Here is a 17226-nt window from a genome sequence, read left to right as displayed (position 1 = left end):
CACTTCTGTATATGAGAGGCTGGTGTCAACATGTCTGTATGAGAGACTGGTGTTAACATGTCCCTGTATGAGAGACTGGTGTCAACATGTCCCTGTATGAGAGACTGGTGTCAACATGTCCCTGTATGAGAGACTGGTTTCAACATGTCTCTATATGAGAGACTGGTGTCAACATGTCTCTGTATGAGAGACTGGTGTCAACATGTCTGTAAATGAGAGACTGGTGTCAATACGTCTGTATGAGAGACTTGTGTCAACACTTCTGTATATAAGAGACTGGTGTTAATATGTCTGTATGTGAGGCTGGTGTCAACATGTCTGTAGGAGAGACTGGTGTCAACATGTCTGTATGAGAGACTGGTGTCAACATGTCTGTATGACAGACTGGTGTCAACATGTCCCTGTATGAGAGGCTGGTGTCAACATGTCCCTGTATGAGAGACTGGTGTCAACATGTCCCTGTATGAGAGACTGGTGTCAACATGTCTCTATATGAGAGACTGGTGTCAACATGTCTCTGTATGAGAGACTGGTGTCAACACTTCTGTATATGAGAGGCTGGTGTCAACATGTCTGTATGAGAGACTGGTGTCCACACTTCTGTATATAAGAGACTGGTGTCAATATGTCTGTATGTGAGGCTGGTGTCAACATGTCTGTAGGAGAGACAGGTGTGAACATGTCTGTATGAGAGGCTGGTGTCAACATGTCCCTGTATGAGAGGCTGGTGTCAACATGTCCCTGTATGAGAGGCTGGTGTCAACATGTCCCTGTATGAGAGGCTGGTGTCAACATGTCCCTGTATGAGAGGCTGGTGTCAACATGTCCCTGTATGAGAGACTGGTGTCAACATGTCCCTGTATGAGAGACTGGTGTCAACATGTCCCTGCATGAGAGACTGGTGTCAACATGTCTCTATATGAGAGCCTGGTGTCAACATGTCTCTGTATGAGAGACTGGTGTCAACATGTCCCTGTATGAGAGGCTGGTGTCAACATGTCTGTATGAGAGACAGGTGTCAAAATGTCCCTGTATGAGAGGCTGGTGTGAACATGTCCATGTATGAGAGACTGGTGTCAACATGTCCCTGTATGAGAGACAGGTGTCAACATTTCTCTGTATAAGAGCCTTGTGTCAACATTTCTCTGTATAAGAGCCTTGTGTCAACATGTCTGTATGAGAGGCTGGTGTCAACATATCCCCGTATGAGAGGCTGGTGTCAACATGTCCCGGTATGAGAGACTGGTGTCAACATGTCCCTGTATGAGAGGCTGGTGTCAACATGTCTGTATGAGAGGCTGGTGTCAACATGTCTGTATGAGAGACTGGTGTCAAGATGTTCAATATGAGAGACAGGTGTCAACACGTCTCTATATGAGAGACTGGTGTCAACATGTCCCTGTATGAGAGACTGGTGTCAACATGTCCCTGTATGAGAGACTGTGTCAACATGTCCCTGTATGAGAGACTGGTGTCAACACGTCCCTGTATGAGAGACTGGTGTCAACATGTCCCTGTATGAGAGGCTGGTGTCAACATGTCTGTATGAGAGACTGGTGTCAACATGTCTGTATGAGAGACAGGTGTCAACACATCTCTATATGAGAGACTGGTGTCAACATGTCCCTGTATGAGAGACTGGTGTCAACATGTCCCTGTATGAGAGACTGGTGTCAACACGTCTCTATATGAGAGACTGGTGTCAACATGTCCCTGTATGAGAGACAGGTGTCAACATGTCCCTGTATGAGAGACTGGTGTCAACATGTCTCTGTATGAGAAGCTGGTGTTAATATGTCTGTATAAGAGACTGGTGTCAACATGTCTGTATGAGAGACTGGTGTCAACATGTCCCTGTATGAGAGGCTGGTGTCAACATGTCCCTGTATGAGAGATGTGTGACCATTTTTTTCCTTAAGTTGTATTCAATATTTGTGAAATTTTATGATTTTTAAAACAGTACCTCAAAACCTCAGGAAATAAATATCAATTGTCAAAAAAGAAACAAAGATAAAGAAAATGAAGGATACTTTATTTAGTGATTTCAACCGCATTCAAACAGTGACAAAATATTTTTTATGTTTGCAATGTAGTATTCTCACTTCAGAGAAAATGAATAAAACTCCATAATCATACACCAGTATCCATAACATCTGTAGGATTAATGAAAAGTATATATGATAATCACAAAAATAATGCCACAGCACAGTAGCTCACCTAGATATGACGTCAACAGAGACGGACACTTAACAATCACTGATGTAGCATTTTCTACTAAAATATTTTCTGCTTAAATACTGATGACAAAAGTATTAAATATGAAACAAGCATCTAAATTTCCACAGTGCTTCCAAATCTGCAAGAAAGACTGCATGTACTATTGTAGAGCATTGTTGCAATACACATTAGTAATGCGGTTTTTTTAATGCCAGAATATATGTGTTAGGCACCACTACAAACTACAGAGGTACCAAATGTTTGGAAATAATAACAGAGTAATAACATATTTCAGCTTTTAGTATGATGTATGAATTGCAAAGGTCAAATCAAGATCAAATTATAAAATATCAGAAAAACTGGACCATATAGTTTGAGCTCCACTACAAAATTTCATTCCAGCTTGAACAAAAGTGACCAAGAAAAGGCTCTAAATAGGTCTTTCAACATAGTCGCCCTGTCAGACATATCAAAATTTGCATTAGAACCCTTTGAAAAATTCAGTTGTCATCATTAGTTGGTACAAGCATGTGAAGTTATAGGTATGCTGGTTCAGCGGCTGGTGAGGAGACGACGTTTACAGTGAAAGGAAATGCATTTTGATTTAGAATTTAGGAGCATTAAATACAGGTCAAAATTGATAATATCACGAAAAACGGACCATATGTGTTGAGCCCCACTACCAATGACACACATGACAAATTTTATGATATTCTGAAAGAAAGTGTTCGAGTAAGGGCCAAATGAAGTTTCAGCTTTCAGTATGGTCAAAGTGCAACTGTCAAAATCAATTTGATTTAACCTCTTGAACAAATTGTGGTGGCATCATCGGTGGGGACAAGCACGAGAAGCAGAAGTTGCATTGGTATCATGGAGGAGAAGATGCTTACACGACAGACACCAGTCGAACGGGCCACAGCATAAGCTCACTTGACTTTCAGTCAGGTGAGCTGATTAAAAATATACATGAAGAGGAATCATTCAACATAAAGCATTCACAAGAAAACCTGTGATTGAAGTTCAACATAGTAAGAGGAAAAACAAGGTCATATAAATTCAATATCTCTTCCAAATGTGATGAAACTTGGTATGCAGGACTCCAGTCTGCTGATCTCATTATAGGCTAGATATTACAACCAAATCACTTGCTTGCCAAAAAGACTCACAGTCACACATCAGTGAGCGGGTGAGCTTAATTTCACATTACTTTATTAACATCTATACCAAGGCATTACTGCATTTGCCATATTAAACACCTTTCTTCCATAAGTGGCCCTGACCAACTTGTAGAACAATTTGTACGTATAACCTTCATGAGTGAGTGAGTGAGTAAGTATGGTTTTACGTCTCTTGAAGCAATATTCCAGCAATATCAAGGCAGGGGACACCAGAAATGGGCTTCACAGATTGTACCCATGTTGGGAATCAAACCTGGGTCTTCAGCGTGGCGAGTGAACACTTTAACCTCTAGACTACCCGACCGCCCTCTTTATAAGAGCCCGTACTAAGACCGAACATTTACATGACAGTCCATACTTTCTCATGCATATTACAGTTTTTAATATAGAAAATAGTAACTTAGAAAAGGTATACAAGTGCAAAAAATGTTTTTGAGTTTCACTGACATCTGAACAAAGTTCATTCACTAGAGCTTGATTTCTGACAACAAATTTAACTTGCTGTGTATGTTTTTAATAAGCGCCTCTCTTTATCAATTTTCTAAGCGCGCAGTGCAATTATTACGGCACCCAAAGAGAACTCAATTATGACATGTTCTTAATGTCTGGAAGCTTAAAATTAACACTTGATGAAGACCAAAATAGTAAACACTAATTTTACATCTACACGTCTGTCAGGGGATTGAATCATTCTCATTCTCCCTTTACAAGCAATGTTACTTCAAAATAGATGGGCCAGCAATAATGTTACTTCAAAATAGATGCGCAAGCAATAATGTCACTTCAAAATAGATGCGCAAGCAATAATGTCACTTCAAAATAGATGCGCAAGCAATAATGTCACTTCAAAATAGATGCGCAAGCAATAATGTCACTTTAAAATAGATGTGCAAGCAATAATATTTTCCAAATATGATAGGATCCATGAAGATCCGGGATAGAATAGGTCTTCAGCAACCCATGCTTGCCGTAAAAGGTGACTATGCTTGTCGTAAGAGGCGACTAACGAGATTGGGTGGTCAGGCTCGCCGACTTGTTTGATGCATGTAATTGTATCTCAATTGCCTGGATTGATGCTCATGATGTCAATAACTGGATTGTCTGGTCCAGACTCGATTATTTACAGACGACCGTCATATAGCTGGAATATTGCAAAGTAACAACTCAACCAACCAACCAAATATGACAGAATAGGACAGAACATGAAAATACAGTAAACTACCGTTATAAAGAACACGCTTATAACGATCTGACGGGTATCACGACGGGGGACACCAGAAATGGGCTTCACACATTGTACCCATGTCGGGAATCGAACCCGGGTCTTCAGTGTGACGAGCGAACGCTTTAACCACTAGGCTACCCGACCGCCCCTGCTTACAATGAACTAAGGTTATAACGAACTAAAAATAGTAGTCCCTTTAAGTTCGTTATAACCGTAGTTTACTGTAGACAAAAATTCTAAAAGTGATGATAATATATGCTTTAAACATTGACTGACAATCTTACAAATAGAACAAGCAGGATACTTTTGGTCTTGTTGATCATTTTTGAGAGTTTTTAATAATGATCGATGTCTTCATTCTTAAAAAAAGTAAATAAATATGGCATATTTTCAAATTTTCAATATCTTGCTGACAAAAGTGAAATATAAAAATGACACATAAAAAAATATACAATATCCAAAATGATGAAGTCTTCATTTTATCTCTTATAGTCTAGTTGATATACATGAGCCTATTAAACATGATTCTAGAGAAGCAGAGTACATACATAATAACGATTATATTTATGCTTAGTCTATTTTTAGAAATACAAGTGGCCAGTCAAATGACCAGTTCCAACATGGTGCCGTTCACATAACAACACATATTTAGCATTATATGTTTTATTGAAACTGAAGATTCTTAGCATAATTGGTTTGGCAAACCTGTGCATAAGCATTACATTCCTTTTTACTGAGTCTTTTTCAAGAAGAAAAAACAAAGCATATTTCTTTATGAAACCATCAGTCACTGTATAAATTCCCCCCCCCCCCCCCCCCCCCCTCCAATATTTAAAAAGGTGTCTCTCATGCATGCCTAATTGCTCCACATTTGTTGAGATATTTAACTGAGCATCTTGAGATCATTCATGATGACAACACATTCAGACAGAACATATTCATGAGCATTTCATGAGAATTTTTGCATGCTTTAAAGGGTTCATATTTTTGGAGATTAATAACAATATATCTGGAGATGAATACCACCAAACATGATGCATATAATATAATCATCAACATGATAATAATCTTTCTCAATCTCTGGTTATTTATTAGAAAAATAGTACTCATATTCTACATGTTTACTATAATAAATGAGTAATATGAAATATGACATTTTGAATAATCATAATTTTCCAATTAGACAATAGCTGTAGAGGTAAATGGATACACATTGAAGTGGACTTTGGAAAAAAATAAACAATGATAAAAACAAGAACATGGTAACAAGGTGAAATTGAAATCTGAAATGATTAATGACCAGATGGTTTGTATCCTAGTGATGGAAAAACATTCAAAGAGCATTCATAGAAAACAGAACAACTCCTGCACAAACTTGCAGGAACCAGCTGATGAAATGTACAAGCAGTGATATAAAGGACACATTCACACAAACATCTGGAATCTACATTATTCCTTCCAGAATGAACAGGACAAAATAGCTGGCCTCATGTTTTACAAAACAACAGGTGGCCCCCTAGCAGGTACAGACAACTGTCTCCAACAGGTGGCCCCCTAGCAGGTACAGACAACTGTCTCCAACAGGTGGCCCCCTAGCAGGTACACACAACTGTCTCCAACAGGTGGCCCCCTAGCAGGTACAGACAACTGTCTCCATGAGATGGCCCCCTAGCAGGTACAGACAACTGTCTATATATTGTATTTACTTATATCTTTATTCAGGTTGGTGGCGATACAATATTTCATAAACATGACATTTAAAATTATTTATTGTTTTCATTTTCTCAGTGTTTGAGTCGGTGGATCCGTGAACAAACTGAAAAAGAAATGACTGTACATAATGTAAAATGTGTACACAGAAATTAAGGTCATACAAAAAGAATGTCTTTATTAAAATGGCGAATGAAAATATGACCTTCCTGAGCATGTGTCTTGTTACTAACATACTACATAGTCACTGATACACACAGCAAATAAATGCAATAAATGCTCAGTTCCACAAAAATATATGGTCCACACATATTTGTCTATACAAATTCCAAATGTGTATCATCTAAAATAAGATTTGTATTCAGATCTTTCTGTACAAAATTGCCCCTGATAACGATTGTATTGCATAAAATAGGCCTGTAGCTCACCCAAGTTTTCTGATGTATTTTCATATATATATATAACCTCCCTGCATGTAGATTATTAGATACAATGATGATAACTTGCTGCGTAGAGGGCACATGATTGCTAAAGTAACCACAGCAGTACATAAAGGTCAACTATCCAAGATGAGTTTCACAACTGAACATGCTGATAAGACAGGTGTGAGATATGACATTTTCAATATGGCCGCCAGGAGATGCCATTGCTGGGATGATCCCTGGGAAGTTCTAGCTGCATGGGTTTTATGGTTTCAGCAGAGATGTCGAAAGTGTAGAGGCTTTCGCCATACACATGAATTAGGTAACAGAGGAAGTTAATGTGCTATGACAAACTCTAGTGCATGGTTCCCACTGTGCAACAAACACTCCCTTGTGATATTCTAATTCTAAGCCCTGACAAAGTTGTCTCCTTGTTTTACAGATGAACCTGTCACCCACTATTTTAATGACATAAACAGTTGCAACAAATTACTGTGTTTCATGGTTTTATGACTGTTTAGATTGCCATATTATTCGTAATATAAATGAACTTATTCAAGAGATCTTTTTCAATCAAGAGGAACCACAAAAATAGCATAAAAGTTTACATTGAATGTTACTTGACCTTCAGTCAACACTGACCACATATTGCGCATCAATAATCTTGCCAAATGTCTGTACAATAATGGTGAACGGGCATGTCCCAAAAGAAGGTGGAAGGACAACTGTGTCTACACAGTTTCAATGGAGCAGAGCATGACAAGAAGTAACATACATAAACTCAATCAAAGTGAGATACACAAAAAGTTCAAATCTCTGAAAATATACTGGCCCTATATTCATTTCTATCACCTCCATGTCAGAATGATGAGATCAGATTGATCTTGATAAAAACACAAGCTTCACATGGATTTCTGAGTGGGAGAATAGATCTCTTATACCCTGCCTCGAAACAAAAAGTTGTACGCTTTTTCCGAGTCAATGAACTGCACGTGACACAGCACAAGTTAACCTCAGCTCAATCAAACAGCTGTTTTCTTTCAAGTTTGAATTTGTTTTAATTGCTTTACAATGGCAAATAATGGTAAGATAAATTTGTTGTAGCAGTGCCACTTGAGGTACATGTGGTTCTATGCGCCCCCAGCTCGTAGTATAAATCCTAACACGGGAAGCATAAAACCACTTAAACCATGGCACCTTTGTCTTTGACTGTGGTCTAACTAACTAAATTGTTAGTTAAACACCACTTGGCAATGACGGAACTTCTTTTTTCCCCCCATCATTTGTCTTGATGATAGAACAATTTCATGAAAAACGTTGTAGCCAGTGCAATTCGAACCCGCGAAGTCCGCAGTGAAGGCTAACGAATGTAGTCTTAACAACTAAATATTTACTTATATCAGTACCAATTGCTTATCCCTTTATGAACTGCAAAATGTGTTTAATGCAATTTGTATACAGTATGTTACTCTATGCATACTAGTATTTGTACAGTACTTGTGATTTTGTAGCTTTTCATTCAACAAAACGAACAGATAGAAAAGAAATCACTATTATCTTGATCAGGGCTATATTTGCTCATAATAGGCCCATCAACATGGGCAAGTAATATTTAGTCGGGGGAACACATTTCATGTGCTTCATGCAGGGCAGACTCACACAGCGTTCTCACAGTTGAGCATAGATTTCCTGAATATCTTTCAAACTACCATTAACAAAACAATTTTAGTTTTTTACGCATTTTAGGTGCCATAAATGTTGGACATGGTTTAAGCTGCGCGCCTCGTAGTTTAATTAACCATTTCAACGATTAGACACTGGGTCCTCGTGGTCTAACCTATACCTATACCCCGAGTGATACAGCTGCAACCTATAGTAGGAGTTTTTGTTTTTGTTTCAGTAAACTTGGAGGTGTATTTCACCAAAAATTACTGTGGAACCCTCCAGTTTTGTTTTGATGTGTGTTCACTGTCTTCACAGATCCTTGCATTGCCAGCTGAACAGAAATCCAAGAGAACGGAATATATACACATCCACAACATTATTTAACTCCCACGTCTCAACCTTTGGTGAACACGTTATTCTAAAGTTTACATCAACCAATCATCCATTTGTTCCAAGAAAGAACCTATCAAAACTGGTTATTTCAGCATAGATTTACTGAAACAACAGTATCATATGTGCTGGTGATTAGGTGCCTCACTCTGAGAGAGTGGGTTTCGATTCCCGCATGGGACTCAACCCAAACAAGTACTAGGATTTGTACTTTACTTAGAAAGCGTTATCTAAAATATAACATTTATTACATTTAACCACTTTCTAATTGTGTATCACAATTAGATCTTATTCAGGATGACAAGAAAGATGCAGATTTATATACTGGCCTAATTTTACACTAAAATACCAATGTACTTTTACATACACCCTCTGAGAAAAATGATCCATGTTATTCCAGGATGAGTTTTTAAACCAATATTCCACTTTGTTACAGCCATGCTGGAACACTTATCAAAGGGAGATAACTCTAATGAGTTGTGATACTGTGCCGAGCTAAGATTCCTGCTAACTGAGGATCTACTGTTGTAACAGGCACCAGAATATTGATCTGCTTTGCCAGTCCATCCCTGTGAAGAAGATTTTGTGCATAGCAACTCCGTTGGCTGTCGGGTGATGACATATGTCATTTGGTATTATGTGGGACTCCCATACATACACACAGCAAGTCATGTAGCAAGGAATCACGGAACATTTATTTCCACAGACGCTCTAGGTTCTTAGCAATACTCTTGACATATTACTGGTCCATATAGAACGATGACTAAGAATCTTATCTCCCTTGAAGATTTCTGGCATCAAAAACTATAAAATGCAAATACAAAAGCTTGGTTAAAAACACAATATTCAGTCATTATAGTTCCAGTCTCTGTCTCAACACATATCACAACAGTAGGCTAAAAATAACGCAATGCATGTCATAACCAGTAAGCAGTATATACAGGAATTTAAAGGCTTTAAAGAAGAAGCAAAACAGAACCAGCATGTGAGCAATATCATCCTGTGATATGTTTAATTGATACCTTGAAAATGTACTATATAAATGGCAGAAACCAAAATCAGTGGTCAGGTCCCTTTGATTGAGGTAATATATAGTTGCCTGGAGATTTGGTCAGTTTGAAGTCAGTTTGAAGTCAGTTTGAAGTCAGTTTGAAGTCAGTCCATCAAGTAAATGCACTACAATTGAGTTATGTTAACCTCAACCATTTCGGAACCTTATAACTACTAGAGTGAGTGAGTGAGTTGGGTTTAACGCCGCTTTTAACAGTATTCCAGTTACATCACGGCGTGTCAGCTTAATGTTTGAGGAAAGCCCAAAGTGATTCAGGTATCAGACGTTTACCACTTTGATGAAACCAACAAGCATGGGTATGGTGCTGACAAACCTAGAGACATAATCGGGGCGAACCGGGATTCGAACCCACAATCATAGGTTTCAGACAGATCCAATGAAATATTTCTTCCACCTCAACATCATGCAGGTCGCCACACACACTGTCAACAGGTTGTATTTTACAGTCTACCATTGTACATGCAAAAGGAATGACCGTAGTTGCTCTCTAATATATCCAGATCTCTTAACGTAATAAGGAAATACTGAGTACCTAGTACCAGAGAGAACATTGTCCTCTACTGCATTAACCCACCTCAAAACAACGGTGACATTCTTAACTGAGCACACGCTGAAAACACTTTTCTAGATTCAAACTGATTTGTCTTTATCAGCTGGTGCTGTTTTTCCGACTCTGCTCCTGAACACACATATTGACCAGCACATATCAAACACTGGTGTCCTTGCTATCAGTTGGTAGCTGGCCGTTTGATATGAGTTTGACGGGATGTTTGTCAACAGTGTCTTCCTGCCATAACGGCGGTGATGTTTCTTCTGTCATCTGTGAGCGGAGACTGTTGCGGAATTTCTGTAAAAACAAAAGTGGGAGTTTCTTGAATATTGTTTCATGGCCTAGTCAGCAATATTCAAGCTATATCACAGCAGCAAAGTATATACTGTATCTAGGTAATCTAAACACCCAGTTCTAAGCATGAAAATTGTATGAGAGGTCTATTTTCTTGCATATAATACAATTTTCTAAGTCCCCTGGGTGCCTATTATGACAAATACAGTAATCAAGGCTGGACCAGCGGTTGATAGCAGGAACAACAATTCAGCCAGGGTCAGATTACCGTATTAAAATACGTTGTCAACTCTGCTATCAGTAGAATAGTAACAAACATGAACTAAGATATAATATTGTTAATAAAATACCACAGGCGATGGTGAGGATATAGCATTCTCAATGGATGCCCCAAGCACAAGATTTCACAGGGTGTCATAGAGGGGGCGTGTCACTTATTTTCAGGGCTCATGTCATGGGTGTCATGAGAGCTAACAAACCTGGGTATACATACTCATTTGTTCTGTGACAAACATGGGAAAGTATATGTTTTCACAAAGCCGAGAGGTAAATTATGGTAATAGTCTCTTTCCACAGATAAACATGGTATCTGTCAAGACAAAAAATATCAACATTCTGAAATGTTCTTGGAAATGCTAGAAAAGACTTTCTGATTTTGTTTGATCAATACTATTCATAGTGTTAAAAAGATAGATATCACAATAACGCAAACCTACCTGACCTTGACTTTTGTTACTAAAATCGATTATCATTCACAAAAACATACATTTACAGGTAAAATGAAGATATTTTTGTGTGTATGAGACACATTCTCTGAAACAAGCTAGAACTAGACCAGAGCTCCAGATAAGCTGACTATCTGCATAAAATACGCATCAGAAATGCAGAAATACGCAGTAAAATAAAATCCAAGCGTATCAAATATGCAACGAACATTACAGATACACTACAAAAATAACACTCGTGCGTATCATCAAAATATTGTGAAGTAACCCTGCATATTCGATTAGCAAATCAGCAACTATTTTTGAAATTATAAATGGGCATTCCGTCAACCTTGCCAAACTCCATGATCACAGTTACATCATGATCATTTGCCATCACACTTTCTTGTGAAAGTATCGTGGTATTTTTGAGTCCTATAAAACTCTCGAACCCACACGACACCAGTTTGCAGGGACTAGATGAATAGTGTTTTTAAATATTTAACTTAAATACCCACATGTGTAAAAAACTAGTGGGTAACAGAAATTTGAATATCCAGATAGAATTACTGATACCCAATGATTTTAAAATGCATGGGTAAAATACCCACAACACCAAAAGCTTATCTGGAGCTCTGACTAGACGTGACTACCTGACACCTGTTCCGTGTCATCTCACAGGTGTAAATGGCACCCAAGTTGACAATCAAGTTGAAGGGTCATCTCGAAATATACTTTAGGTATACTTAACAGAATGTTTAAGTATGTGATTGAGGAGGTAGCAGTAAATGTGTACTGTATTATTTTGGTTGTGAAATGGTAGAATGGCTTAAAATGTTGGTCAACATGCAATGTTTATTAATTATGTATATTTTAATCATCATTTACAGAAACAGCAAAGGAGTAATTGTTTCTTTTCTCAATCTTTCCAAGTGAAGTTAATGAAATCTAACATTAATCAGTTGAAAGATCGTAAATTTTGTGGTTTATGCTGACAGCCTGAAATGATACAAAAGAAAAGTCTGTGCGTATTACACACGACAGATATATTTTGCCAGAATTTATTTGCCCGTAATTAAGGGTGCATATAACACACGAGGCCGAATTATACCCGAATAAATAAGTCTTGTGTACATTGATCAGTCGGAAGGGTGCTAATTGGGATTGTTCACTTGCCAATATACTGGCAAAAATGGTCGTGGGCGCTTATTACGTTGAATACGGTACTTGAGAAGAAATAGAAAAATCTTAAATGGTTTTCTGTTGGTAAATGTTTGCTCTACCATGTGTGGTGTAATAACATATAGTTTGGCCCTGATCTGTTATAGTTCAGCATTAGGATGCCTGCAGGAGCGGAAGTTTCATCCACTCTATGAAGCTTCACCATTCATTTCCCCGTGTTCGTCCAGCTGTTCTGGGCATCAAACCCCCGACCTTCCGCTCTCTACCACTAGACCATGAAGGTGGTGGGCATCAAACCCCCGACCTTCCGCTCTCTACCACTAGACCATGAAGGTGGTGGGCATCAAACCCCCGACCTTCCGCTCTCTACCACTAGACCATGAAGGTGGTGGGCATCAAACCCCCGACCTTCCGCTCTCTACCACTAGACCATGAAGGTGGTGGGCATCAAACCCCCGACCTCCCGCTCTCTACCACTAGACCATGAAGGTGGTGGGCATCGAACCCCCGACCTTCCGCTCTCTACCACTAGACCATGAAGGTGGTCAGCATCAAACCCCCGACCTTCCGCTCTCTCCCACTAGACCATGGAGGTGGTCCGTATCAAACCCCCAACCTTCCGCTCTCTACCACTAGACCATGAAGGTGGTCAGCATCAAACCCCCGACCTTCCGCTCTCTCCCACTAGACCATGGAGGTGGTCCGTATCAAACCCCCAACCTTCCGCTCTCTACCACTAGACCATGGAGGTGGTCAGCATCGAACCCCTAACCTTCCGCTCTCTCCCACTAGACCATGGAGGTGGTCAGCATCGAACCCCTGACCTTCCGCTCTCTACCACTAGACCATGGAGGTAGTCAGCATCGAACCCCCGACCTTCCCCTCTCTACCACTAGACCACGGAGGTGGTCAGCATCGAACCCCTGACCTTCTGCTCTCTACCACTAGACCACGGAGGTGGTCGGCATCAAACCCCCGACCTTCCCCTCTCTACCACTAGACCATGAAGGTGGTCAGCATCGAACCCCTGACCTTCTGCTCTCTACCACTAGACCATGAAGGTGGTGGGCATCGAACCCCCGACCTTCCGCTCTCTACCACTAGACCATGGAGGTGGTGGGCATCGAACCCCCAATCTTCTGCTCTCTACCACTAGACCACGGAGGTGGTCAGCATCGAAGCCCTGACCTTTTGCTCTCTACCACTAGACCATGAAGGTGGTGGGCATCGAACCCCCGACCTTCTGCTCTCTACCACTAGACCATGGAGGTGGTCAGCATTGAACCCCCGACCTTCCGCTCTCTACCACTAGACCATGGAGGTGGTGGGCATCGAACCCCTGACCTTTCGCTCTCTACCACTAGACCTTGAAGGTGGTGGGCATTGAACCCCCAACCTTCCGCTCTCTACCATTAGACCATGAAGGTGGTGGGCATCGAACCCCCGACCTTCCGCTCTCTACCAATAGACCACGGAGGTGGTCAGCATCGAACCCCCGGCCTTCCGCTCTCTACCACTAGACCACGGAGGTGGTGGGCATCAAACCCCCGACCTTCCGCTCTCTACCACTAGACCATGGAGGTGGTCAGCATCAAATCCCTGACCTGACGCTCTCTACCACTAGACCACGGAGCTGGTCGGCATCAAACCCCCGACCTTCCGCTCTCTACCACTAGACCACGGAGGTGGTGGGCATCAAACCCCCGACCTTCCGCTCTCTACCACTAGACCATGAAGGTGGTGGGCATCGAACCCCCGACCTTCTGCTCTCTACCACTAGACCATGAAGGTGGTTGCCATCAAACCCCCGACCTTCCGCTCTCTACCACTAGACCACGGAGGTGGTCAGCATCAAACCCCCGACCTTCCGCTCTCTACCACTAGACCATGAAAGTGGTCGGCATCGAACCCCCGACCTTCTGCTCTCTACCACTAGACCATGAAGGTGGTTGCCATCGAACCCCCGACCTTCCGCTCTCTACCTCTAGACCACGGAAGTGGTCGGCATCAAACCCCCGACCTTCCGCTCTCTACCACTAGACCATGAAGGTGGTTGCCATCAAACCCCCGACCTTCCGCTCTCTACCACTAGACCACGGAGGTGGTGGGCATCAAACCCCCGACCTTCCGCTCTCTACCACTAGACCATGAAAGTGGTCGGCATCGAACCCCCGACCTTCTGCTCTCTACCACTAGACCATGAAGGTGGTTGCCATCGAACCCCCGACCTTCCGCTCTCTACCTCTAGACCACGGAAGTGGTCGGCATCAAACCCCCGACCTTCCGCTCTCTACCACTAGACCATGGAGGTGGTCGGCATCAAATCCCCGACCTTCCGCTCTCTACCACTAGACCACAGAGACGGTCCAAAATGTTAAAATATCTTCCCTTATATACAGTAACAGTCAAAGAGTCTGGAATTGTAACAAGTTGAAATCCAAGTCTTACCTGTAAAAGATTATTTCCTTTTGCCTTGTAGACAGCATGGACCATGCCCAGAGGTATACACACCATCGACACAAGGGCCATGACCCAGCCCAGGGCTTGTGCCCATTGTGGATACTTGTACCCTGCCATTGAGAGAGGCTTGTACTGTATCATGCTGAACACCAATATTCCCTGAAAGTAGGACATAAAATCATGTAAGTTCGTATCTCTCAATAAAATCAGATCTTTTAACACTAATTCAAAATCTCCATTAGAGGTCACATTAGGTTTGTTTGTTTGTTTGTTGTTTAACGCCGTATTCAGCAATATTTCAGCTATATGATGGCAGGCTGTAAATAATAAAGTCTGGACCAGACATCCAGTGATTGACATCATAAGCATCGATCCCTGCAATTGGAACATGATGTCATGCATCAACCAAGTAAGTAAGCCTGACCACCCGATCCCGTCAGTCGCCTGTTACGACAAGCATAGTCACCTGTTACAGCAAGCATTGGTTGCTGAAGACCTATTCTACCCCGGATCCTCACGTGTCCACATTAGGTGAACAAATTCTGCTCATTGAAAATGAAGGATGTGTGGGTTCTCGCGCCCATCAGATGTCAGCTTCCTCAAATGATTCACTTCACAACATTCTCAATTTTGTCAACATTATCTGTTGTCTGTCATTGTGTTTCTGGTTGCTATATTTCTTTACCATTTTGATTTAAAAAATTTGGTCTTGACAAAAGAAATCCCATGCACCTAAACTTTCCCTTGATAGTTCACCCTTTTGGGTAACAGGTCAATAATACAGCCAATATTATTCTCCATTTGGAATGGCTCATCTGTATTTAATAGCATTCAAGATACAGACCTGAGCCACATATTATACAGCCTTCATGGTGATTAGACAGTTCCCCCGACAAAACCTTCAATGAAGGGTATTTAAGATCTTGAAAGGTGTTGAATCAAAGTAATGGGGGAGGAAGTACAAACTATTCAGGCTGAAGGCATTTATGACCTTGGTGAAAGCAGACGTTTCCCATTTCATGCCACTAATCTTCATTTGTTTCACAAATATTCCCGCTGCATTCGAGGGTACTGAGGCTGAAGTACGAGTAGGTGATGAAATGGTTTTTGTTTTTTGCCTTTCAGCAAATTACAGCCATATCACAGTGATCTTTAAAACATGCTGTCTCAATATATCACCATCTGATTTCCGTGGATTGCAGAATTTGCAAAGCATGTGCACTGCCAACTCGTTGTCAGCAGATATTTTCCAAGTCTTTTCATGTTTTTAATCAAGATGCTCACGTGATTTGATGCATTTCGCGATGTAAGACCCATTTTATCACAATTTAGATCTTGATTATCGATCAGATCATTTTGACTGTGCGCCACCATTTTGTGTGAAGCAAACAGAAGTGATACGAGAGGTGGAATTGGTTGGTCCATAGGAGAGGCTTAGAAGGGACATAACTGGTAATAGCCACTGGTGGCGCTATGATTGAGCCCAGTAATTCCAGCCTAGTTCGGCAAGGGTGGAAACTGGACTTTTATAGTCAGTTAACTCTCTAGCCTTGGGAAGATGTATATCACAAACATAGAGCCTCCCAACTTATGAAGTAATAATTTTATGTCACATCAATCATATTTAGGTACAAATATCTGTAGTGAGTTAAGAAACATTGGTGCAAAAGATACTGTGAAAATGCGAGTGCAAACAGTGATGCCTTGAACAAAGCTGGACTTTGATAAGGTCATGACATTCACACAGAGTTTAGCCTACTCAAGTAGTAACAGAGGAGATATTTAAAAGCATGGCAAAAGTGCAACGGTCTTTCACCTGCAAAGGTCAGCATAAGTGTGGCAGATACCAGACCAGTCAACCCCTCATCATCACGATGGGAGAGATTGGTCCCAAAAAGGGGAGATTTTTAAAATAGTGAAGATAAGATAATTTTCAATTTGTATATCAAAATATTTTGAAACAATAATCAATAATTTTCTTGTACGTACAGCTTGCTTAAATTCTGTTTGCATTTTTCACCTCAAAGAATAAATCTAGCACAATCTACCCATATTACTTTCGTTCAAAGATCGTCTCAGGTAAACACACAGATATTGAAAACAAAAGATCAGTAGCTTGACCAGTTGACGACGTGTTCAATCCGACCAATTGTCAAT

The 17226-nt window shown here is 40.7% G+C and overlaps 1 protein-coding gene across 1 annotated transcript in view; it reads right to left on the bottom strand.

Annotated features, from left to right (window-relative positions):
* Window positions 1–5432: 5432 nt before the first annotated feature.
* The window catches only part of LOC124135005 (sodium- and chloride-dependent GABA transporter ine-like), a 95462-nt gene continuing 83668 nt past the window's right edge, over window positions 5433–17226 (bottom strand). The window contains exons 12-13 of the mRNA XM_046500158.2: window positions 15058–15228; window positions 5433–10726 (exon numbers count right to left, since the gene is read on the bottom strand). Coding sequence (XP_046356114.1) covers window positions 10586–10726; window positions 15058–15228 — 312 coding nt within the window. The 3' untranslated portion in view covers window positions 5433–10585. The remainder of the gene's footprint in view (window positions 10727–15057; window positions 15229–17226) is intronic.

The sequence above is a fragment of the Haliotis rufescens genome, unplaced genomic scaffold (assembly GCF_023055435.1).
Source record: "Haliotis rufescens isolate VD_foot unplaced genomic scaffold, xgHalRufe1.0.p SCAF_15, whole genome shotgun sequence".
In the NCBI taxonomy this organism is placed as follows: Eukaryota; Metazoa; Mollusca; class Gastropoda; order Lepetellida; family Haliotidae; genus Haliotis; species Haliotis rufescens.
This window is presented reverse-complemented; position numbering and strand designations above follow the sequence as displayed.